The sequence below is a fragment of the Asparagus officinalis genome, chromosome 5 (genome assembly GCF_001876935.1).
Source record: "Asparagus officinalis chromosome 5, Aspof.V1, whole genome shotgun sequence".
NCBI classification, from domain to species: domain Eukaryota; kingdom Viridiplantae; phylum Streptophyta; class Magnoliopsida; order Asparagales; family Asparagaceae; genus Asparagus; species Asparagus officinalis.
In genome coordinates, this window is record NC_033798.1 from 91621401 (window position 1) to 91645965 (window position 24565).

At 36.0% G+C, this 24565-nt stretch overlaps 3 protein-coding genes across 3 annotated transcripts; 2 read left to right on the forward strand and 1 right to left on the reverse strand.

Moving 5' to 3' along the window:
* Nucleotides 1417–2823, forward strand: LOC109840167 (transcription factor MYB80). Its single transcript, XM_020408704.1, has 3 exons — nt 1417–1634; nt 1707–1836; nt 1934–2823. The coding sequence occupies exons 1-3, from the start codon at nt 1502–1504 to the stop codon at nt 2658–2660; spliced, it is 990 nt and encodes a 329-aa protein (XP_020264293.1). The 5' UTR covers nt 1417–1501; the 3' UTR covers nt 2661–2823.
* On the reverse strand, nt 2753–23338 carry LOC109840166 (proteasome activator subunit 4). The gene is given in 36 exon segments (XM_020408703.1): nt 2753–2912; nt 3019–3172; nt 5611–5700; nt 5852–5976; nt 6080–6161; nt 8370–8548; nt 9985–10080; nt 10165–10315; nt 10317–10408; nt 11109–12010; nt 12155–12249; nt 12466–12611; nt 12693–12735; nt 12828–12871; nt 12946–13114; nt 13752–13922; nt 14012–14129; nt 14254–14333; nt 14412–14628; nt 15023–15240; nt 15358–15434; nt 15571–15720; nt 15796–16014; nt 16119–16236; nt 16316–16443; nt 16520–16750; nt 16930–17146; nt 17236–17337; nt 17466–17533; nt 17666–17782; nt 18028–18193; nt 18273–18374; nt 19900–20022; nt 22013–22125; nt 22203–22305; nt 22952–23338. Coding segments are annotated over 36 exon segments (5409 nt in total). The 5' UTR covers nt 23113–23338; the 3' UTR covers nt 2753–2870.
* On the forward strand, nt 4068–5600 carry LOC109840168 (BTB/POZ domain-containing protein At2g46260-like). Its single transcript, XM_020408705.1, has 2 exons — nt 4068–4498; nt 5093–5600. Exons 1-2 carry the CDS (start codon nt 4222–4224, stop codon nt 5155–5157), a joined length of 342 nt encoding a protein of 113 aa, XP_020264294.1. The 5' UTR covers nt 4068–4221; the 3' UTR covers nt 5158–5600.

A 24565-nucleotide genomic window follows, 5' to 3' on the forward strand; every position in this document is an offset into this window, starting at 1 on the left:
ACATTTAATTATATTATATATATATATATATATATATATATATATATGAGATTAATGGGTATCCTTGTCATAGGAGGGGATTTCCTCCTATGACGCCTCTAAAATCACATGATTGAGCGACATTATGGATGATCCGCTCCGTTGAACTTGATCTACATATTCTAAAACCCCAACACACCAAGTTTGGGGTTATATAGAGAGAGAGAGAGAGAGAGAGATTAATGGGTATCCTTGTCATAGGAGGGGATTTCCTCCTATGACGCCTCTAAAATCACATGATTGAGCGACATTGTGGATGATCCGCTCCGTTGAACTTGATCTACATATTCTAAAACCCCAACACACCAAGTTTGGGGTGAACCCATCGTCGTTTGACCCTTCATCAACTCGTATCAATTTTAACGGTTTTGAATGAATAGAACTTTTGACATGGTTCGATGGAGGGTCAAACGACGACAGATTCACCCCAAACTTGGTGTGTTGGGGTTTTAGAATATGTAGATCAAGTTCAACGGAGCGGATCATCCACAATGTCGCTCAATCATGTGATTTTAGAGGCGTCATAGGAGGAAATCCCCTCCTATGACAAGGATACCCATTAATCTCATATATATATATATATATATATATATACAAAACGTGTATGTGTGTGTATGATTGAGCTTGAAGTATTTAACACACATAATATAACACCTAGTCTATTTACCCAAGCTTGATTAATATTCAATATGCTCTTCTTGGTAAACTTTGCGGATGAAGCTTGAACTTGGATATTTGACTTGAATGCATTGCTTCACTCCGATATTCCTTCCATCCTCCAAAGGATATGATCGTTAATACTCGATTCCATCCAACCTCCAACGTAACGTTCTTACTCTTAATCCTTAGTATACTCAAAATTCAAAGAGCGACCATCTCTAGAAAAAATTAACCAAAATTTTAAACTAATACCCACACAAATATAAAACGCGCATCAAAAAAATCGGCGCATCTAATGTATCTGTCAAAGTACCAAAGAACATGGGAAAGAAACTCAAAACAATCTCAAGAATCATCTAGAAACTAAAGAGCACAGCCATAAGTTATGTAATAAAGGCGAGCTAAATTCTAAATAGGGTAATTTGCTATCCGAAATGCAAACCGATGTTGCATGAGCAACAATCCCAAGCAACGAACAAAATTTCGGAAAGGCCACGTAAAAGAGTCGACAAGAAAGAAAACCCTAAAACCTGAGAGGGGCGAGGGTTGACCTGCTGGCGTCTTGTGGGTGAGCAACCTGCCCCTGGCCTCACGCTCAACGGGCGTTGAATTCTTTACACAAATCACGCTCCTCGAACCTCCATGCACCCACACGTGACCCCCGACTCTAATCCCCTTTCTTTCTCTTGTATAAATATTGTCGTCATTCTTTACTCCCCTCATCAGATATAGAAGATTATAAGAGAAATCCCCGTTCGTGAAGGGACTAGTAAATAATTTAATTTAACGAAATAGAAAAACAATGGGAAGGATTCCTTGCTGTGAGAAGGATAATGTGAAGAGAGGACAGTGGACCCCCGAGGAGGACAACAAGCTCTCTTCCTACATCGCACAACACGGCACCCGAAACTGGCGTCTCATCCCCAAAAATGCCGGTAAAATTAAATTTAATTTTTGGCCTTGCAATTAAATTTTAGTGCTAACCTCTTTTATTTCGCCCATCGCAGGCCTTCAGAGATGTGGGAAGAGCTGCCGGCTACGATGGACCAACTACCTCCGCCCGGATCTCAAGCACGGCGTATTCTCAGACTCCGAAGAGCAGACCATCGTCAAGCTCCACTCCGTCGTCGGGAACAGGCATTTATAATAACCTCACCTCCCATCTAGAATCATACGAGTGTAGTGTAGTGAGGGTTGTTTTTTACCGAGCGTTTCTGGATGTCTGCGACCGCAGGTGGTCGTTGATAGCAGGGCAACTGCCAGGGCGAACAGATAACGATGTGAAGAACCACTGGAACACGAAGCTGAAGAAGAAGCTGTTGGGCAAGGGTATCGACCCGGTGACCCACAAGCCCTTCTCCCATCTCATGGCCGAGATTGCTACCACGGTTCCCCCGCTGCAAGTAGCCCACCTCGCTGAAGCTGCCCTCGGCTGCTTCAAGGACGAAATGCTGCACCTCCTTACCAAGAAGCGGGCGGATTTCCCTGCAAACGGTACTGATGTCGGTGATGGCACGGGCTTCCCCTATGCAATGAGCCCCGTGGAGGACAAGGAAGAGACTGTTCAGAAGATCAAGCTAGGGCTCTCTCGAGCTATCATGCAGGAGCCTGGAACCGATAAGAGCTGGGGCTTAATGGAGAACGGAGAGCCATCAGATGGGCTTCCTGTTGTGTCAATGTGCGATGATGATTTGTATCGAACGATAGGGGATGAGTTCAGGTACGAGGGACCATCGTATGCGAATGGCGAGGGGTCAGCATGGAGCCAGAGCATGTGCACGGGTAGCACGTGCACTGGGGGCGGTGGAACACCAGACTGTCATGTATTGCACGAGAAACACAGTGACGACGAGGGGGTGGAGGCTGAAGGCAAGAGGAGGAAAATCGATGCTGGGCTTTTCGGCTCTGATGGTGTTTTATGGGATTTGTCTGATGACCTTATGATGAATCACATAGTTTGATCAACTGATCGGGGCGTAGAATTAACTAATATATCAAAAAGAATCTAAAAATAATTATCTCGTAAAAAGGTCGTAGCCTGTGAGAGAGTAAATGAAAGCAAATTGAGAAGCTTATTTCTGTAAACTATTGGTACAACAAATATATAGAACTCTTTTTTTTTTCTCACAACAATTATTTCTACGATGGTACAATAATCTGATCTATGTAATTTAAGCAAAGTATGAAGAAGATGAAGATGTATCGGCCAGGACCTGAAAGAGGTAAAAAAAAAACATAAGATATTTGATTAGAGAAAAGATATTTTACAGTTTTTCTTTTAAAAAGATTTACACAATAGGGAAGAGTTTAGAACTTTGCCTCTAATTGGTCTTCAGAGAATGAATCTTTTTGGATATTCCAGGTATCTGCATGAGTTCGCCGGAATTCTGCAACTGCTTTTGTGACCGTAGATCTCACAGGGGATGGCTCGCTGATGAACCGGGCAAGCAAGGTTACATGATCTGGAAGCCAGCTGCAAAGGATTTGAACAAAAATTTCAGACTCGCACGACGGCTGGTAGCTCAAGACTTGTGCTCAGAAATAGGGGAATATTTAGCAAGAAGGAAAGATCAATAGTTGCATAAAATAATGAAGTTTGTCAAACATTAGAGATAAACCAGGAAAACCAGGAACCTTTCTCCTTTTACAATTCAAAAAGAAACACATCAAAGGCAATAGGAACAAACCAAAGCATAGCCATGAGCTCACAGCATCGTTAACCATTACCTACAGCCTTATGCATATCTACTTCTTTATTACTGAAGGAGAACAACAAAAAGCTAAAATGAACAGTAACCTAAGGTTATGATTAATGAACAATGAAAAAAATAAAATGAATATCCAACAACCGTCTAAGCGTGCTCGCAACCCCTCAAACTTCCCTTCCCACGATTCCCCACAATTCTCTCTTCCTCTCTCAATATTTCTTCAGAAAGAATATTCAGAAAATCAAAAAAAAAATCAAAAATTGAGAGCGATGGGAATCCCCAGGCGAAGTAGTAGAGCATCTCCAACAGCTTCCCCATTTCTCACTTTTGGAGAATTTAGTTAGGTTTTTGGCTCAACAGATTCCCCATCTCATTCCTCAAAATAGGGATGGAGGAGAAAAAATGGGGAAGCTTCCCCAAATCTGCAGCATTCTTCAAAATTTTGGAGAAAAAAATGGATTCTTCAAAATGGGGAAGCTGTTGGAGTTGGTGTAAAAATTAGTTGGAGAATATGACTTTTGCTTCCCCATTTTGGAGAAAATTTTAGAGAAGCTGTTGGAGATGCTCTAAGGGCTCCATCTTCGATCCCTTCCTCGACTTCCCCCTTTCATTCAACAGCAACGGCAGCGGCATCAGCACCGCGTCGACTGGAATGAGACTGCTGATCATCGCCTTCTCTTCTTCTTCTCGCTCGCTCGCTTGCTTTCTCTTCTTCTCTTTCCTTTTTTGTTTTAACTCGAAGGAAAATAGGGTTAGGGTTAGGGTTAGGGATCAGAATTGCTTGCTCGCCGGCGTTGCTCTTTACGAGATTCGAATGAAGGGGATGAAGGTGGACCCCTTGGATCGCAATAGCGACATCCAACTGCAGCAGCAGCAGCAAGCAATCATGGATCTCTCAAACTCTAGCAGCGGAGATAGCGGCAACAACTTTGAGTTCGCCTTCAACTGCAGCAATTTCTCCGATCGCGTGCTGCGGATCGAGATCGTGCTCGATGCGGCCGAGAGCAAGTCCATCGGCGAGGGATGCAGTAGCATCGCCGATTGGGCTCGACATCGAAAGTGGAGGAAGGAGGATATCAAGAAGGACAAAGGTTTGGTGATTAGCTTCGTTTTTATTTTGTTTTTTGATGTGAGGTTCTTGAATTGAGTGTTAATTTGGGGGTTTGTTGGTAAAAAAATTGAATTTTTAATAGATTCCCAAAACAACATCTTGGTAACAAGGGTCTTTTATGACAAATATATCTAAGAACTGTAGTGTTATCGTTATCAATATATTTTTTTTCTTGAATTAAGAGTTTGAGGAATGTAACTGTCTAAAAATGTTAATTTTGAGACTGGCGTTTGATTTGATCAGTAAGCCTAATTTAATTTGCGGCAGCTGAATGGAGATTGTTAGGATTATTGAAAACTGAGTATAATAAACGATTGAAGACCAACGGAGATCGCTATCTTACAATTTTGTAACTCAATAATTGATAGTAAATAAAGATAACAAGCTATTTAATCTAACAATCCAATATATCTTTATATTATAAATTGATTAAACTTATATTGGAAATAAGAGTTACAATACCGAAATACAACTGACAATCGATGATTACTGGAATTTTCAATTGTACTTTAGAGAAAATGTGATAATCTCATTTGATATAAACTAATTGCCTTACTATGTATCTATTCTACAGTGCAACATCGTGTTTTCAAAGTACTGATCAAGATCTCAGAGTCCAAGAGGAGGTCATCATTGTAAGTCTATTAGCAAATTCATATTCTCTAAAACCATCGTGTTGAATTAAGTTGTTATAATGTCCATAAATACTGATTATGACTCTTTTTTCTTTGTCCATCTGAGTTAAGTTGAATTAAGTTGTTATAATGTCCACAAATACCTATCTGTGTTAAGTTGTTATAATGTCCATAAGTATGTTTAAGATAAATTTATCGTGACAAAACAAAAAAATAAGATGAGAGAAAATTGCGCACAAAAATAATCTGTAAGGATGTCGTGCTTAGCACGGGATGAATACTAGTAAGATATAGATACAAGTTGTGAAAGGAAACATTTGTGAATAAAAATGAAAATGATGATTGAAGAAATACAACTGATAGGCTATGTTAGAAACTACAGCTTTATGATTTGTTATAACAAAATACACCAGTGATAAACGGTTGACGTAGCTAAAAGATGTGCCCGACAACATACCTTGGCATGTCATATGGAACTGATAGTACAGAAGCAGCCAAAGCAAGAACAGCACCATGTACAGAAGCTATAGATTCAGACCTCGATTTTCTGTATGATGAATTCCACTTAATTTCACGTCTAACTCAATATGTCAAAAGCAATAGTTTTTTGTTAAATCCAAATTTGTTTACGTTGCAATCTTCATATGTTCTCTAATGATATAAGAGAGAACATGTAAAGCATATGAAATAACTTTAACCTTTGCTTCCGTTTCTTTAGAGTTGATTGTGCTTCAGAATATGCTCGATCACGAAAGTCCCTAGACAGTTCCTCGTCACCACCCTTCAGTAAGCTCGCAAGAACTCCAGCAGCATGCTCCCTCACCTGAACTCATGTTGAGAATTGAAAATTAATAATCAGAAATCGCCAACATATATGGAACAAAAAAAAATTACTGAACAACTGGGAGGAAAAACTAAGAATATACCTCAACTTGGCTATCAACAAGTAGCTTCTCAATACTATTCCAGATTTGTCCTTTCTCCACTTCTGGGAGTACAAATGTATGCCTGTTGCCAACATAAAGCCAGAACCACCATCATCATGTAAAACAGCCACTTTAATAGGAAATCCATCAATTCTCTTGACACAACTAGTGTAGTATCTATTGAACTCTTCAATACTGCACAAGCGGACATACTATAAAATCACATGAAGAATGGAGCTCAGCATGGCAGCTTCACCACCTTGAAATTGCACCACTATATCAAATCCATACAGGTGACACTCAGGGGTGGCAATGAATTCAGGCTGAGCCTGGTAAGCTTTAGGGTGAGTATACTCATCCAAAGCAAAATAGTTTTAAAGGGTCCAAACCATAACCACTTTATTCAGGTTTTTCATGGTCAAATTTTCGATAATTTAGAATTCCTCTATATCCTCACATTCATAGGAAGAACTATGTAAAAGGAAAGAACACCGAACACGTGAGAACTGTACTAAACCATGCATTTCAATATACAATGGCGACAAATATTCAGGTTAACATGGATCAAAAAATATTCATTTATTTAGCAACAAATGCTCAAAAGGAAGGCGTATTTTCTTTTAACTTATTCATCTTTCCACTGGTCTCTTGATGTATGGGAGATCTCGATTTTCTGGACTGTCAACAGGCTTCCTCTATGGATCATCTTCTGGCTGACTAGTATGGGGTGAAGGATGAATAGATGCTAAAGATATTATTATGGCTGTTCCTGCTACTGTTGCGGGGTAATTTTGAACTTGATTGCAGATCTTTTGGGGATTGCATTGCTTAATTATGTGCTGCTTTAATCCTAGAGAACCTATTTTTAGGTTGCAATCATTCAAACAATGTTTTAGACTAAATATTACGTGTTTGTGGCTGGAATTTTGACCTACATCCTATTGTCCAAAGATTAAAACAAAAGCTTAGCTAAGCTTTCAAAATGAGTCAATTAGTAGGTGTCCAGGTGCTGAAACAGGCATATCCAATGCAAAGAAAATAGAACGCATCAAGTAAAATTAAATTTATTATTATACTAAAAAATACAAAAAAAAGTTTTGGGAATCTAATCTGTGTAGGGCCCCTTATGGTTGCATACAACTTCATGTTCGCCATCTCCACTTGACATGAGCTAATATACCAAAAAAGATGTCTAAATGCTATATATACCTATATGGTCACTTCACCTTAAATGCAACGTAAAAAATTATCCACTATCAAACCCTTAAGATAAGGTCCAACCTACACCAAAAAACTGTGTTTCTTATAGAAGGCATAGTTTACTTGGTGCCAAGTCCATAATTACATATTTTTCTTGTTCTCTATTAAATATCACTCTGTTAATATAGAAGAGATATAAGGTCAAAAAAGTATGAAGTTCCCTAGAGATAGATAAACAGAAACTTCAAACCTACAGTTGGTTGCATATTTTTGCTTCCTGAGAAGCGGTTACTTGTTGTAAATCTATCAACTGGTAGAGTTATAAATGTCCTGTGTAGCACCAAGGATAAACCTGATGCAGAACACAACACCTATCACCGTGGAGGATCAGAAATAATTTGAATCCATTAGTACCATAAAACAAGGCACTAGCATTTTAGCAGTTAAGGGTCTCAGGTAACTATATGGGAGTACCAAGGGCAACAAAAGCTTAAAATAGAATTGCATCTAAAAACACAACAAATTAAGAGACTTGATAAATCTATCTGGGATTGGCTGACACTTACAAGTCAAAATGGATCCAACTTCGAGTCATCTTTGCTCGGCAAATTGATAATACAAGGGCCTAATCAGTTTGAAATATTTAGGAGTCGGTTTGAACACCTCAATCTTGCTCCTTCAGCAACCCTATACTATAAGAACACAACATGACAGTTATCAATAGAGTTGCCAAAGGGATTGTGGTATCTGTCCCCATATAAGTGCTGTCGAGTTGTAGCAAAAGTCATAGTTGGTTGAGTTCAAGATACTGTATTTCCAGTGATTACCCTCCAAAGGATTTTGATTTTTTCCATGATGACTTCAACTACTCAAGAGAGAAGCATTTAATGTGCCTCAGGGATCAGGAAGGTCAAAAGTAGCCTGAGAGACTTGGATAACCCCATAAGAAGGAAGAGGGAGAAGAATAGAAAGTGTAAATTTGAACAAACAATTAAACAAAATGAAAGTACGCCAATAATAAAAGCATAATCTTACAAATAAACAGGAAATGATGCAGTAAACAGAAGCTCTTAGGGGCAGAAATCTCAACCTATACATAAAAGTCCGAAGATAAGAAAGAGATGCAGATCTGGTTCTCCAGTTTGGATCATTAATTGAAGTAAGAATCACAGGGACAGCTCGTTCTAGAATTTCTGGTGGTAAAATCCTCCACTTTAGGAGCTCAAAGGCTGATTTTGCAAGTGTCGACAAATCCTTATTAGATGTCTCCTACAAAAAAGCACCAGAACTCATGAGTTGAGAGCCAACAGCGTGACAAATCATGCATCGTTAACACTGACTGTCTCTATCATGAACCAAGTTATCAGAAAGTGGACACTTGGATATAGCAGATTTACTATTTAGGTTATGATTCTCAAACATTCAACTTTAGGAGGATTCTAGATATTTTAGATGTATGCCTTTACACGCACGCACACTCGCACATATATGCATATACAGGACTTCTTTGTATGCATGTGTAGACTATAGCAAACTCAAGACTTCAACTACATACTAGTTTAAGTATGTACTAGGAACATCTACTTTATAATGCTAATAAATTCAAAAAATAGATGCTTTCTGATTCTAGAAACTATAGATTAAATACAATATGACTCGAATGGAATTCTCAATTTGTCTTGCTATCAGGTGAACTCATTTTCCGCAATTTATCACACATCATATCCAATTTAACTTTTTTTGAATCACCATTAACCTTAATGAGAAGTAGAATTGGAAACTGCAATTCTATTTCTAGCTAAATCTTTGGAAGATGAATATGTAACTTCTCAACTAACATTCTCAACTGTTTATTAGCAGTGCAATAAATACATAGACTTCTTGTAGCACTTTAAAGCAGTTCCCTAAGAAAGAGGCAAAGACCTCAGGATAGAATTTCAACTTGTCCTTGTGGGTGCTCTGAAGACATCCCTCCCTCTCCCCTGGGAAACCCCACTTGCAAAATGCCAGTCACATACTGTTATCATCTTGAAGGTCTATCTAAACTTTCTTTGTCAAACAGAAATTATGGGAATATAGATCTTTAGATTACATGTCTCATAGACAAGTAAATTCTTGTTATAAAGTTTTTTTTTATCATATCCCATCCATTTTTTAGTCCATTTTCCTCATTCTAGAAACACTACTAGGTTTCTATGAATCTATACTCAACTCTTCAAGTTTGGTTTACCTGCCAGGCTACTGCTTATTGGCATACTATGAATTACGCTTAACCTCTGCCATGTTTGCCAGAATATGACGCTAAATCATATGTTTGCCAGCCTCATCTAATGGATAGGGCTTAGATGATGATTACTATCTGCAAAGTCAATTTCCGCTATTAACCAGAGATAACATGTAGGTGTGAAAAATCAATTCTTCATTATAAATTTGTACTGCTCGATACAAGTTAAATTATTGAAAACCTCCAGTTCTAGTATCCAGAAGTCTTGCTCAAGATGTGAACCATGATGCAGATAAAAGTAAAGCACTTTTGTATAAGCATGTAAGCATTCACAATCTTATATCATGTTATGATATATACCAGTCAAAAAGCTGTTATGAAAATAATATAAGATGAATGGAGGAAAATGTGCAAGGATCACTGGAAAAGAAGTTGCAATCATTTAATGTTAGTAGTACAAACTTTTGCGAGCTTTATATACCTGTAAGGAAATAACTGGCCAAAGAAGTTCAACAACTAAATCCATCAAAAATGACGATCTTCCAGATTTCAATGAAGAGATAATCAAATGAAAAATCTGCAAAACAGAAAATGGTGAAATATTAAATTAGAAAAAGGAATAGAGCTAGTTGTCTTACAGAGTATAATAATCGAGGGATACCGTTTCCATTCTTTTAACATCTATTTGCGACTCGTTGTTTGTACTGTCACTGTCATGAGTTATATCTGTAGTTGTCTCCATAATTTCAATTTGATTTGCATTTTGGATATTCACTGCAGAAATGGAAGCTGCTTTTATTATTATCTTAGCAACTTTCCACTTGTGTGTGAGAATGACAAGACATTGAAAAGAGCCGTATATTTGAACATAATACAGAAAGGGTAACACCTATTGCTTCCCTCACCTGAAATATATTAATACACGAGCAAGAAAGAGTTTAGAAAACATAATAGTAAGCTAGTGAAATTGATATTAAGGAAACTGAGAAGAAATCTGTGAAGTAAGTCATCAATTGGACAAAATAATCCAACTTAAGAAAACTATAAATTTTGAGCAAATATTGTAAGTGGCACACATTAAAACTCAGATCACTCTAAGCCAGCTTACAATATTAAGTTTATTGATGAGGCTAGTAGAAGTAATTTTGAGCGCAAGATTCATGAAGGAAGAAAAAGAAGGATGACAAGTAGGAGGTTCAGATCGGCAAAGAAAACTCTAATTAGTAAGTGCTAAAAAGCTAGTAATGTAAATGACTGACTCCCAATACGAAAAATAACGCGCTAGAAACCATGTGTTGACAATTTACTATGACTAAGTTATAAATATCATTCAAGAGTACAATATCTCTATACCTATATATTTTGCGTATGTTCATTTACTGTCAGTAAATCATAGAAATCTCTACTCCGGTCCTTTCCGTTCAAGTTCAATGCTAGGCACTCAAACTTGGAAGATAAATTTTGTGTGAGAAAGAATTTGAGTCATGTAACAGAGATTTAGCTGTAGTGATGACGACTACACTATATTGCATAACTACATTTTGATAAAATGACAAAAAGCAAGTTATTCAAATTCAATAATAAATTTTGTCATGGAAAACTTACTTGGGCAGATGAGTGGCTCAGGTTGTCCAGCAACTCCTCCAGAAGCTTATTATGGTATTCCACCTCTGCAATAGGCATGGAGGGTGGAGAGATTTCAATGAGTGCAGCTGATAGCAAAGCATACCTCTTGGCCACAATATTGCTTGCCACTGTATTCGGTAAAGGTTTCGCTAAGCAGTCCAAAATTCTTTGCCTCAGAAGAGGAATTCCTGTGCCATACTTTCCTTTTCCTGTAACTGCATATCGTATACAAGCTGCCCAATCAGGGATGGAATCCACCGATGATGATAGCATAATCTTCTGCACATGAAGCATCATCCAACTGTCCCAAGCTTCTGAGAGACCATTAATATCAGAGTGAAATATTCCAGCCATAGTTTCAGCTGCAACACATTGCTTTGACCTTTCTTTTGCAGTAGAAAATTCTTCTACTGCATTTCTAAGGGCATCCAGAACTGACAAACCGCATTCTTGTAGCAGGCGTTTAAATATCCTGGCAAAATTAGAGTAAAAAGTATCACATCCGAGCAAAGATATCCAACTGGGAGTACGTGGCCATGATGCCGAGAAATCAAAATAGAAAAAAGTGATTGCTTTATCTGCCAGGCTCTGAAAAGATGAACCTCCATGGTTCATTTTTGAAGAAGAGTTCTCACTATCAGCAATTATATGGATATGAGAAAGGCTGTTCAGAGTATCATTGAAAAATCCCTCTTCATTTACTATCTGACCTAAAATTCCTTCGACCGACGAGTCAGTCTTTTCCTTGAGATGCTTAGATAAATGTTGCTGGTCTTGACTAGAAAATTTATGAGGTGCCCCACGCAATAAGGTGTTTAATGCTGATATTGCGAGCATTCTTGACTGAGGAAGCTGACTTTTCAAATTTCTGAGGAAATGTCCTGCATGATGAATTTTTTTCCAAGCAAGGGGTGAGACATGGTAAAGAGTGATTTTCATATATCTAAAAGATTTTACCCCAAGTAGTGGAACAACAGAAACACATCTTAACTGCTGATTAATAAGAAACTGAAAGTAATACTTGCCAGCTGTTTCTGCTTGAATTTTTGAAGAAAGGTTTGAGTTACTCCTTGACGCTAAAGTTAACAAAAGCAGTACTCTGTTAGCCATCAAATTATACCTGAAAAGGGAGTTCAGTCCCTCATTATTCCTCTCTCAGTAATCCAAAAAAAGAGGTCAATGTGCATAAAGTTTAGATGAAAAATATTATGAGAAAATACAATCCTCTACACCAAAAAAAAAGTAACAAATACAAACTAAAATTAATATGAAAGATGTGCGACCCATGCAAGAATAAGACCGTAAGAGCAATAAAGATATGCAGACAAAATCATACCGCCAATGCAGACCATTAGTGTCAAAGCTCAAGGAAGTGACATGAGAAACCAAATCCAGGAAATCTAGCCCATCAGTATGGTTGTTTGAACTCTTGAAGAAACTCCTTGATATTCCAGAGAAGTGGATGTTATACTTAACAAAAAGCTGATCAAGAAACACAATGTAGAAAAATTAAAAATAAAACCAAAATAAACTGCTGCAAATAATTGCATCACTAAATTATACCTCAGTGATAGCTTTCTGAACTTTCAATGATTCATGGTGAGAGCTTCATTAGGACAACAAAGATGTTCATAAGATTCAGGAGGAAGATACATGATTTCAAGAAAAAGGATGATATTGACAGTAGGTAATGAGTACCTGGATAGAAGACCCATTATAAATGAAGTGAAAGAGGCTGCGTCCTATTTAAAAAAAAGAAGTTTTGTTATCAAATGAAATGGTCAAAATAAAATTATCATGTACAGTAATGACCTACCATCGTCAAATGCCTAAGAACAGTCTGTGTTGCAAGAATTGTGCAAGATCCTAGCACCACATGTTCTGGTGTCTTTGGATCACGCAGATTTTCAGTAAGGGTGAGCACGCACTTAGCAGTTAGTGGTGGCCAGCGTTTGAGGATCCTTGAAAGAGATCTTCCTGCAAGCCTAGTTGTCCATTTCAACAAAACAAATCAGAGATAATAACTTCAAATTTTGAAATGAAAAAAGAGCAAATTGAAATTCAGTTTTCTTAATAACATAAAGAACTCATTATTGGAGATAGTACGCTTGTACACATAGTATTGCAATGTGAAAATCAAACAAAGCATGACACTCAGTTTTTTTTAGGCAACATAAGAAGCTAATTCTTCAAGATAGGATGCGACCAAAAATAGAGGTTCATTTAGCACAATAAATAATATATAATAAGCTTGAAAAATCACAAGAGGTAATCTTTTTAGGTAATGTGAATGAGGACTGGCACACGCACAAGGACACATCAACTCTTAAGAATTGCATCTATGGTGTTCCGCAATGAATGATAAAATAAGAGATATTCTAAAAAAATAAAGGGTATTAAAATATATGAACAATATGAGTTCCAAACTAGAGGCTTATCTTTAATACAGAGAAAACACATAAGGAAACAGAGGCATAGGTTATTATTGATCTCCAACAGTCACTTGCATGGTTGAACCAAAATGTAGACAACAGAAAAAAGGAAGATAAAGTATTAAAATTAAAAGCAATAGGAAATTTTCAGAAATAACATATCCTGACTGAAGATAATAAAACAACTTACGAGCGTACTGTTTCATAGTTGTGCACAGAGAGATCTAAAAGGTCCTCCACTAGAGGAATCAAGTGCTCTGACGGAGATAGATTGTTATCTGTACGGAATTTATGGTATGATGATTGTGACGCTCTCCATATATTATGCATGTATGCCTTGTCAATGAGTGCCCATCTAGGTCTGATAACACAAAGTAAGCAAAACTTATGCAAAATGATTATCGACTTAAAAATCCAAACTAGGAAAAAGATGATAAACTGGGATGGCACCTTCTCTTTCCTTGAGCATGTGAGGAAACAATAAAATTGCATGGAGGCTCAATTAGGGCAGCAGATTCCAGCTTCCAGGCCTGAACGTGATTTGACCATTCTTCGTATTCCAAGCTTCCTGAATTATATTTTATGCAAAGGACCAAATAGAAAAATGACGAGATATTCTCTTGAATAAGATTAAAAATCACAAAAACATGTTGAAGTGTAATGGATTCTTCATTTTGCTGCTGTACTATTACCATAACTTCCTAAAGAATCCATGACACGTATGAGGAGTATCAGAAGTATGCTGTCATCTGATCGTTCTTTCAATAGATATCTGAAAAATGTATAGAAGCACATGCTTTAGAAAAACTAGCACCATTTACATGAAATATGAGCATATTCCAAGTGGTACCTGCAGGCTTGATGTACATGCTGAGCAGCTTTTTCCCTCATTTCAGAACTGCCGATGGATGAACCAACTGCTCCCGCAATTAAAAAGTGTTTGTTACACAAATCTTTGGCCTCGCCATTTTTACAGGAGGGGTGCATATCAGGCAAACATGACATGACACCTTGCAGTGATGAGTAGATACGCAGCAGAGTCACTTTCAAGTGCTCCTTCTCATTTCCTGTGCAATCAAAAATTTACATGCAGATATCAGCACTACTATAAAAAATGGAAACAATACCCATCATACAAAAAACATTCTAGAAAACAAATATCTTTGCTGCACTTTCACTAGACTAAGAAAGGGTTAATGAATGCTTCAAATATCTAAAAATACTGACAGCTTCAATAAGAGCCAATGGTAGGTTTCTATCAGTTAGCCTTAAAAAATATATGACAAGTTATTTAGCCTGCCTACTCTAATGCCCTGAAGTGTCAAAGTTCGTGAAAACAAACCAACAACACAACCATTTCACGTTCACAATTTAGAAAGACATACATGTGCGTTACCCTTTATCCAAAGAAATACAAACTTTTGGCAAAATCATTTAGACCACTGAACACTACTCGTTTACCTGCATCAGTATACATTTTCGTCTGGCATATATTGAGCAACTCATCCAAAGCAGATTGAAAATGAAGGTCTAGTAGTTCATTTGCAAATGAAATTTCGTCCTGTCTAGGAATATGCCACTTAGGGAGGGCATTGAAGGTTTCGTTCTTTATCTTCTCGTAATTCTTTGAGCAACACCAATCTTCTAATACAGTAGTTGTCGGATGACATGAGAAGGTCCTAAACATCAACAAATTCATATCGCTGTAAATAAGCAATCACGGGTAGTAGGACAAGATTAAAAGAATTTGATGAGATTGAATGGAATATGCTATCCTAACTTGAGAAATATCATACTTGTACTGTTCAATCGGGTAATAGAGGATAAGACTCCCAAGAAGAGATCGAAGAACATGGTCGCCAGCTCCATTGATCTATTTGTTTAGCAAAAAATCGCCGTTAGTAAGTGAAAAAAGAAACTATGACAGAGGTAAGCAGAGCCACCCCAGTTTAGTTGATTATTTATCACAAGTAAATCAAACTTTAAGGAGAAAATACTGCTGACAGAACCTTCCAAGAAGGAGCCTGAAATGCATATGCAATTGCTTTTCTCAGTTCATCTTTGTAATGAAGCAGAGCAGGACCCGCGTAACTAATTGCAACAGCCAGTACTTTTAGATGATACTCAACTGCTGTTTCTAGAGCTGGAGAAATTGTAGCCTGCAAATAAACTAAGTTCACAATAGGATGCTGAACATAATACAGAATCATGTGCTCGCAGGGTAGAAGAATAACCTTTGTTGAATATGATACACTTGAAACTTCTAGTCCAACAAATCCTGAAACTGATGTCCCTTCTAATGAAGATGTTACGGCCATTAAAATTGGTTTGACAAGGTGGACAACTGCCTCTTGGGGATTAGAAAGGACACAAGCACAGCAAAGAAGCCCCACCTCTGCAGTAGCCCCAGGAAGAATATTTGTGTTGACAAATTTGGAAATTTTCTTCAATGACTGAAAAGCTCAAGAGGAAATTAACAAGCTCATAAGACGACCAAGACCAAAGTACATGAAATCGAATAATTGAAGTGACAAACGGTTTGTTAACAACTAAAAACCTGATTAAACAAAGGTTTGGACAGTTTTCCAAGAAGGACTTCTAGCATAGAGAAATAGTAAGGACTGTCCTCAACCAGAAAAGTTCCCGATGTGAGTGAAGTTTCCAGACCCTCATGCCTGCGGGTCGCATATTGTGCTTTCAGATATTATAAGAGTGTACAGGCATTGTCAAATAAAAAAAAATTCAAGTACTCACGTTACGCTACTTGACTCCAAGTGTTGAAGTAAAGAAAACAAGCGACAGAAGAACTCATCCAACCATTCAGAAAAACTCAGGTTCTGGAAGAAAGTGGGGCCATCATTGTTACCACCCACAATTGCTAACTGTATTGACCAAAAAAATACGGTCAAATAATTATACTAATTTTCAACATGATACATCATGCACTAGAGTACCTACATTTGAAAATATCGAGCCAATTAGCTGCATGGTCGCCAAGGTCTTTGGAGGATCATTAGCATCCATACCAAGCAATGCATTGGATAAAGATATTGCCAAAAGATCCATGAAAGCATCAGAAGTCTCAAGGTCATCAGTTTGTTGGGCAGTGGTAACAGAAGAAAGAAGTAGGGCACGACCAGCATAAGCCACTGATGTGACTGCAGTTTTCAGCTGGTGGGTAGCTGTCATCTGTCCCAGAAACGGAACAGGAGAAAGTCTAAAGATTAATGATCAGAAAACTAAAAAGTTTACTTGATAAAGGACAGAAAATCAGTGTCGGTTCATGAGTGGGGAGGGCTGGCATGCTTGTCATAAGAATTTGTGTCACCTCCAGCACATAAATTAAGAAATATCACATCAATACTTACGGTCTCCAAGGCCAGTTGGAATCGAGATGCAACAAATGGAAGAACGAGAGAGGGCTCCACATATGACAGTAGTGAAGTTGCAACAGAAACTGTTTCAGCAAGAGATTCATTTTTGCTATACTGACCACGGTCTATTAGTTTCAGGACCACTTTGACAAAAGAAACTCTTTCTAACTTTCCCAAACACAATTCAGCTTGGCTGTTACTATTTGAGTTACTGCATGTATTTCATAAAGTGGAGGTAAGTTTCAGGTAAGGATTAAAAATAAACAGAAAAAGCTACATAAGTGGAATTCAATTTCCTACGTCTGTTCATGACGAAGACGGTATTGGAAACAAATAACCAAGTGCCGCAAGAAACGCTCCAGTGAGGTAGTCCAACGACCTCCATTAGAAGGATGGTAATATCTGGAAAGCTAAAAACTATCAGGAAGCAAAAACTGGATTACCATCATCTTTTGTTCATAGATACAGACAAAGAACTGAAAGAGATTATTCTCGGGGGGGAAAAAACTAAAAGAGATTGGAAGGCTAACTGTTCCAGTAAATTTGCCAGTCTCTCAAAGTACTCCTGTGCCGCACTACCAGGTTTTAAAAGATACACCTGAAAATATGCATCATGTAGTTGAGATAGTAGAAACATCAAGGAGGCTTAAACATTGACAATATGCTATTGAAGTGCCATGAAATATTTAATCTGTCTCTAAGTAAAATAAACCTACAACAAGATCCTTACAATTGACTTTGCAATGGCCTTGCCAGGCGTGCCCATTTTGCTGGAAAACAAAAATCTCGTATTTCTCGGGACCTCCAATGGGAAAGGATATGATCCATGCGTATTTGAAACAGGAACCTAAATTTTAAAAAGTAATGGAGATCACAACACTGAGATAATCTGTACAGAAGTTAGAATCTACATCTATTTTAGCAATGTTGTAAATTAGGGAAATAATTTCAATTAATGTAGTAGGCATGAAGGTTGCCATTATATTTCTGCTATAATAAAAACTAAGAATGCAAGCTAGGCAAGAAGGCAATCTGTCTTTCAATATTCCAACTATTTCACATTGGATGAAAAGAACCAACTACTATGCTGACCTCAAACATGTTTAAGTATCTGGTGAAAAGCGCCGGCAGAAATTGTTCCCAATCAATTGCCTTGCAGTTTTTTATAGAACGTGCTATAGTAGAAGCCCACTGAATATCCCAAAATTGACAATTTGGGATAGAGACCCATAGATTAAGGCATTTCGATATCCAGTCACTGACAGCAGAAATGTTTAGAAATTGGCAAGGACTAGAAATTACAAAGGAAAATACTCTTGAATGGTAATAACTAATACCTGGTAAAGAAATTTCTATTTTCAGAGTTCATAGGAAGAAACAATCTAACAAACCCAGAGCCATCAAAGGATGAGTTATGCCATGGATTTTCCATCAATTTTCTGCAAGATTGGTAAGTGATGCGAGAAATTATTGCAAATATAAAGAACAAAAGTGAGCAAGCAAGAGGATTTAATCATAAAATATAAGTAAAAACAGAATTGCAAGTAATTCTATTTTTAGATCTTCATTCTCTTTTCTTTTTTCTCTGCTAGTTTCTTTCTTCTTCTTTCTTCCCACTCATTTCTTCTCTCATCCAAGAGTTCAAAACATAATATCTTGGATTGGTGCCTGACCCTGGTCCTAGGTTTTGATGTCCACAAATTCAATGCAGTTCCAACTTCTAGTGTCCAAAAATTATTTAAATTTCTAAATTATAAAAGTAAATAAAGACTAAATAGGTAATTCAGAAATATGCACTAAACATTATAAAAAAAATTCAGAAATATTATATAGGAAAAAATGTGTATGAGGTGGCGGCTTATTTTGCTAATGAGCTACCAAGAGATAGACATGTGACAAGGCCCACCATGCTAATCACATCAAATGGTGTGAATCTTACATCTTTATCCATTGGTAGCTCATTTTGCTAAATGAGCCGCCACCTCATAATCATCATTCCCTATCAAATATTGTTTTTAGCTAGATTTTATATTTTTGCTACCACTATGTTTGTGAAGATAGTTCTCTTCATAGCTAGTTTTAAGTTAGTTTAGTAGTACCTGTAGGCTGACCACATTTTATTGACGCCAGAAACACCAAAAATAAAAAGAATCAAGGATGTGAGGAAATGAAACAAAATGTAAAACAAGATGGACTCAGTGTATTCTAATAAATGAATCCCAAAAACCCATTAGGAACCTTCTTTCATGAAAATGAACTAGGTGCCAAGGGAATGTACTAATGTCAGTTGGCAATTCCAATTGTGTCAAGAAAGGGGACAAAATTAAAGGAATCACTGGATAGAAATAAATGAACAAAAAAAGAACTTAAACAGACACAAGGAACTTATAAGCAGCGCGACAACCACATAACTCTCAAAAATAACATATCCACAAAGGAATAAGTAGAAGAGTTGAGAAAACTCACTGCCAAAAAAACAGACCACATAATGTTGTAAGAATGTAGAAAAAGGGCATGGTAGCCTCGAAATCAAGATGGTATCTGGAAGCTGGACATTACCAACTAATTTTCAAAGTCAGAGTACATCATAGATCTGGTGTCTCTGATGATGCTTCTGTTTACAGGAGCAAATCACCAAAAAGCAAACCAGTATCCACCAAAGGGAATTCTCAAAGAAGCATAGCCAATAAATTTTTTAGTGATGTGTGAGAAAATCATCATTTCTCTTGAGCAAAAGTTACAGGCTGGACAGAATGAAGAAATGAAAGAAGAGCACATATTGAGAATGAAAATCATAAAGATCTGGAAATTATTTGAAACAGTGCAAAATGGATTAACGTTTCACACAAATCTCTGGCTTGCTTTTCACAATGAGGCAACCACTATATATAATGGTTAAATAGTGTCATAACATAGACATTAAAGAAATAAAATGAAGCAAAATTATTATGAAAAAACATATACTTGAACTCTGTCCATATTTCACAAGCAGAACCCGCTGGGAAGAACTTTCGGCACGACTGGATGAGGGATGTCACGGTCTCAAAATGTCGTTGTCTTAATCTCCATCCTTCCGGACCAGTATTTCTGTGGGTGCATATGTCAGTTAGAAAATTAAAACTAAGAAACAAGTTGAATCGGCTATATCTTCTATACAGCAATTACAAATAAAATGATAAGTATCAAATGGACATACTACAGAACATCAATATTAGAAAGTGATCACTTACTAAGAACTATACCAAGACTTTATGTTTTCTGAATTTATATTAAGGTTGTCAAAACTCAGTTGCAAATTCACTCTTATAACCAAATTAAGTGCTGACAAAAGTCAAGAAACTCGTTTCATTTGGTATTAAATTCATTCACATCAGCTGATAGTGTAGTGACAAAATGCATTTTCAACTTAATACAACATAAAATGCAAACAAAAGTTAAAACTAACTGTAAAATGGTATGAGAAGAATTACTAGCATGTTGAGTCAGTTGCCTGCTCAATGCACCTCGTGAGTTAGTACAAGTTAACATTTATTTCTGCTTCAATCATAATGTAACATGTTACCACTCAATACACAAAAAACAAGAGAAACAACTAAATGAATTAACTCTATACACAACTCTGAGACAACTGCACTCAAGGATGAAATGGGGATTAGTTAAACCTATGGCCCAACAACCATCATTTTCAGAAGACCAGTTATTTCCTTCCTCCATTTCCACAGGCTGTGGAAAGCAGAAAGCAGAGCAAAGCAGCAAGGTGCTGCTTAGGCTTTTTGGGGCTTAAGTGGGAAAAAGTGCCACACCAATTTGTTTATTTTTGTAATGTCTAAATTGGGAAAATTTCAAAAAAAAAGACGACATCAGGAAATTTTTAAAAATTACAAAACCAGCAAAACTAGGAGAAAAATTATACAATGCATATATGATGTTTACAGAGACCTTAAACATTAAATAGATGTGTAATAATACTCAGATTCAAGCATGCAATATTAACAAAGTACTATGCATACTATAGTGTGATAAACTACCATGTAGTAGACTACGTACGCCAAATGGTTAACAAGTTAACGACTTAATGTACATTATCAAGGAAATAGTTTTTGGTAGCCACTAGCCACTTATGGATTTAGTGGCTGTTTTTGGGCCACTTTTCGTGCTGCATATGTTTTTGGATGGGGCTTTTCTGAGTATTAATGATTTAGTGCTGCTTTTGTGACTTTTACAACACTCGCACGACAACACAATGATTTACAAATCACAATGCAGTAAAAATTTCTCCCATCTTCAATACGAGTCACAAATCACAATGTAAGAAATATCACTCCTGTAATCAAACTGCTACAGTCAGGAGGCAAATAAATTGCATCCTATGGGACGGTGACATCCAACGATCCAGAACTTAGTGTTTTAACTCAATTAATCTCATATCCCTGCTGTGATCAAAGAAGATACAGCTCTAGATAATTTGAAGATTTATCAAAGGTGGACCAATTCCAAAATGAAAATGCTTTGCAGCCTGATGATCTAGTACAGGGCTTCAAGCAGCTCTAATGAAGCTTTTCTCTTTTTACCTCTGATGCCATCTTTGCAGACACTTTTCTAACTCAGTGACTTTGCATATAATAGCAATATTTCATCATTTTATGCTTGAATAATCTTCCTTCTCTACAAAATATATATATCCTTAAAAGTGACAATATGTATATAGTATCCTTGTTTCTACTACAAAGGTCCAAGATTTCCCTTCCTCCTCTATGCCAATCACCAACTGAAGAAATACAGCAATTTGTGAAGGAACACCATACGGAACTATTTGAGAGTGTGTTGCACTTTAAACCTCAATGACAAGATCCTATGTGCTGACTCGTGCAACAATTGTAACACACAAATCCATGGCATCATACCATAATACAGTTCATGAATTCACCTAACCTAAAAATGAAGACAAATAGACAACTAAAAAGTGTGAGAGAACTAATTAAAGGGGTTTGTGATTGAAATAGCTCATTTTCATTTCTCATGCAAATTATTTGTTTCAGCATCCAAATTATCCAAGAGCTTCAAGAAGAAAATTCACCTTTTAAAGTGCGTGCGCATCAAACTGTCATATAGCGGTCTCCACTGAATCGTGAGCGACAATCTCTTGCCATGCTTCTTCAGAAGTTTGACTAATATACCTCCCCATCTAACCTAATTCATATAGTTATATTTCAGAATAAAAAAGAAGGCAAGTAACACAAATTGTGTACCCTCTACACGAACGGTACCTGAGCATAGAGTTTGTTCTGAGCTGCATGGAACACCTCCAAACCAACTTCTACGAGCTGCTGAACATCTTCTGAAGAAACTTCACTTTTTGCTTTTATGAAACTTCAAAAGGAAATAAAATAAAATAAAATAAATTGAAAGAACATAATGATCAGTACATTTTATAAAGTAGGAAACTACAAAAATGAGCAAAATGATTAATCAATTGAATCATAGAAAATCACAATAAAGGCAAGTGATCAAGGAAAATAGGTGCGATTAATTAAATTCCCGCTGAATTTAAATCTAGCGGTGCACACTGACTCAAGCACGAGCCAATTAAAACAACGAACTGAAATGCCACTTATTCACTAAATTTTCAATTTTCAATCCTATATATTAGTCGTACGTGCAAAAGTAACAGCATAAAAAATGATAAATTTGCGTCCAACTCCGCAAATTAGGTCGACTGCACGTATTTTCAAGATGAACTGAAATAACGTCCAGAATCACGAAGTCCTGATAATATAGCTTTAATTACTTTAAAATAGTCTTAAATAAACAACAGTGATTAAGAACCAACGAACATAAACCTAAACAGCTCCAAATCCACCGACTGCCGCAAATATTCAAACTCTGTGAAATTATCCACTAGTTATAGCCCTAATCGATCAAAATTAGAGAAATAAAGCAAAATTCGAGCTAAATTCTCACGAAATTCCCGATTTAGACACAAAAAGTGAGAAAAAAGGAGAGCTAACGGCGTTACAGATCAATGACGGAGATCCACTTGAGAGTGGAGTAGACGGAATCGGGATCATCAGGCCTCCAGGAATCTTTAACGGATCTGACGATTGATGCGAAAGATTCCGACTCTTGCTTCGAATCTTCTGCTACTTGAGGCGGAAGCCAAGCGTTGTAAAGATGCATCGCTCTCCTCTCTGATTTATTTTTTAATTATTATTTATTTTTTCCCTCTTTTGATTTCTGATTCCGTTGTTGTTCTCTTTTTCTCTCGTTCTCTCTTATCCTATTTATACCGCTCTACTGCCTTCCCCTCCAAGACTTGAGTTTTAGACCAGAGAGTGTCGCCGCTGGCCGTCCCCATTGATGTGGCTAGGTTTGCTTGCTCGCTAGGAAATGGACCGGTCAGCGGACCGTAAAGTTTTTTTACTTGCTTGGTTGAGGGGTCTAGAAAAGATTTACTTTTGACCGGTTGGATCCGGAAGCTTTTTACTTGCTTGGCTGAGGGTCGATAAAGATCCTCAATCACTGTTGTTTATCTTGGCTTCCTTTGGATTTCACCGTGTTTTCATTATTGTGTTTTGTAAAATAACATTATGGTATTATATTTCTACTTTAAAATATTTTCAAAATACAATGTTAAGTATTTTTTATCAACACTAGTTTGATTCGTTATAACATTAGTATTAAATATATTATTAATATATTATATATTATATATAATAAAATATATTGTGAATAAAATGTTATAACATTTAGTTGCATTATTATAATATTATAAGTATTAAATGTAATGTAATATAATATTGTATAATATATTATAATATTGTATTATACTTTAATGAGTTATGTTATATTTTAATTATTATATATTATTTTTAAATAATTATATATTTAAAATAATTATTATTATATTATGAATATATTATTTTTACATTAACATTTGTTAGCAATAAATTATTTTATTGTTATAAATTATTTTACTTTATAATAAGTTATATTATTTATTACATAATATATTAATATTTTATATATTATATTGTATTTACTAGACAATATGTTTATAATAATATTATTATATTGTTATGGTATTATTAATATGTTACTATTATATAATATTTTATGTTACTATTATATAATATTTTATAATTATAAATTTATTATAATTTATTTATTAAAATGTTAATAGTATTATAGTGATTATACTATTGTATAGTATATTATTATATTATTATTTATTATCAATAACTTTTTATTATTTTTTATTAGTTTATTTATATTTTTATTAATATTTATTTATTATAATAAATTATTAACATATTAAATATTGGTATTTAATATGTTATTATATTATTGTATAAGATATTTTATTTATTATATTTTTATATTACTTAATAAATATTACTAATATATTTAATTAACTATAATGTAGTGTAGTATAGTATAATATAATAAGCATGTTGATAATAACTCTATATTAATTATATTTAATATATTATGTTAGATATTGTATTAACATTTTCTCAAACTCAAAATCAAAACACCAAACTTAAAACACCTAAAAGGTGTTTTGAAATAAGTGTTGTGTTTTTTGCTTGAGGATGATTTAGCTCAAAAACACCATGGTTTCCAAACGCAT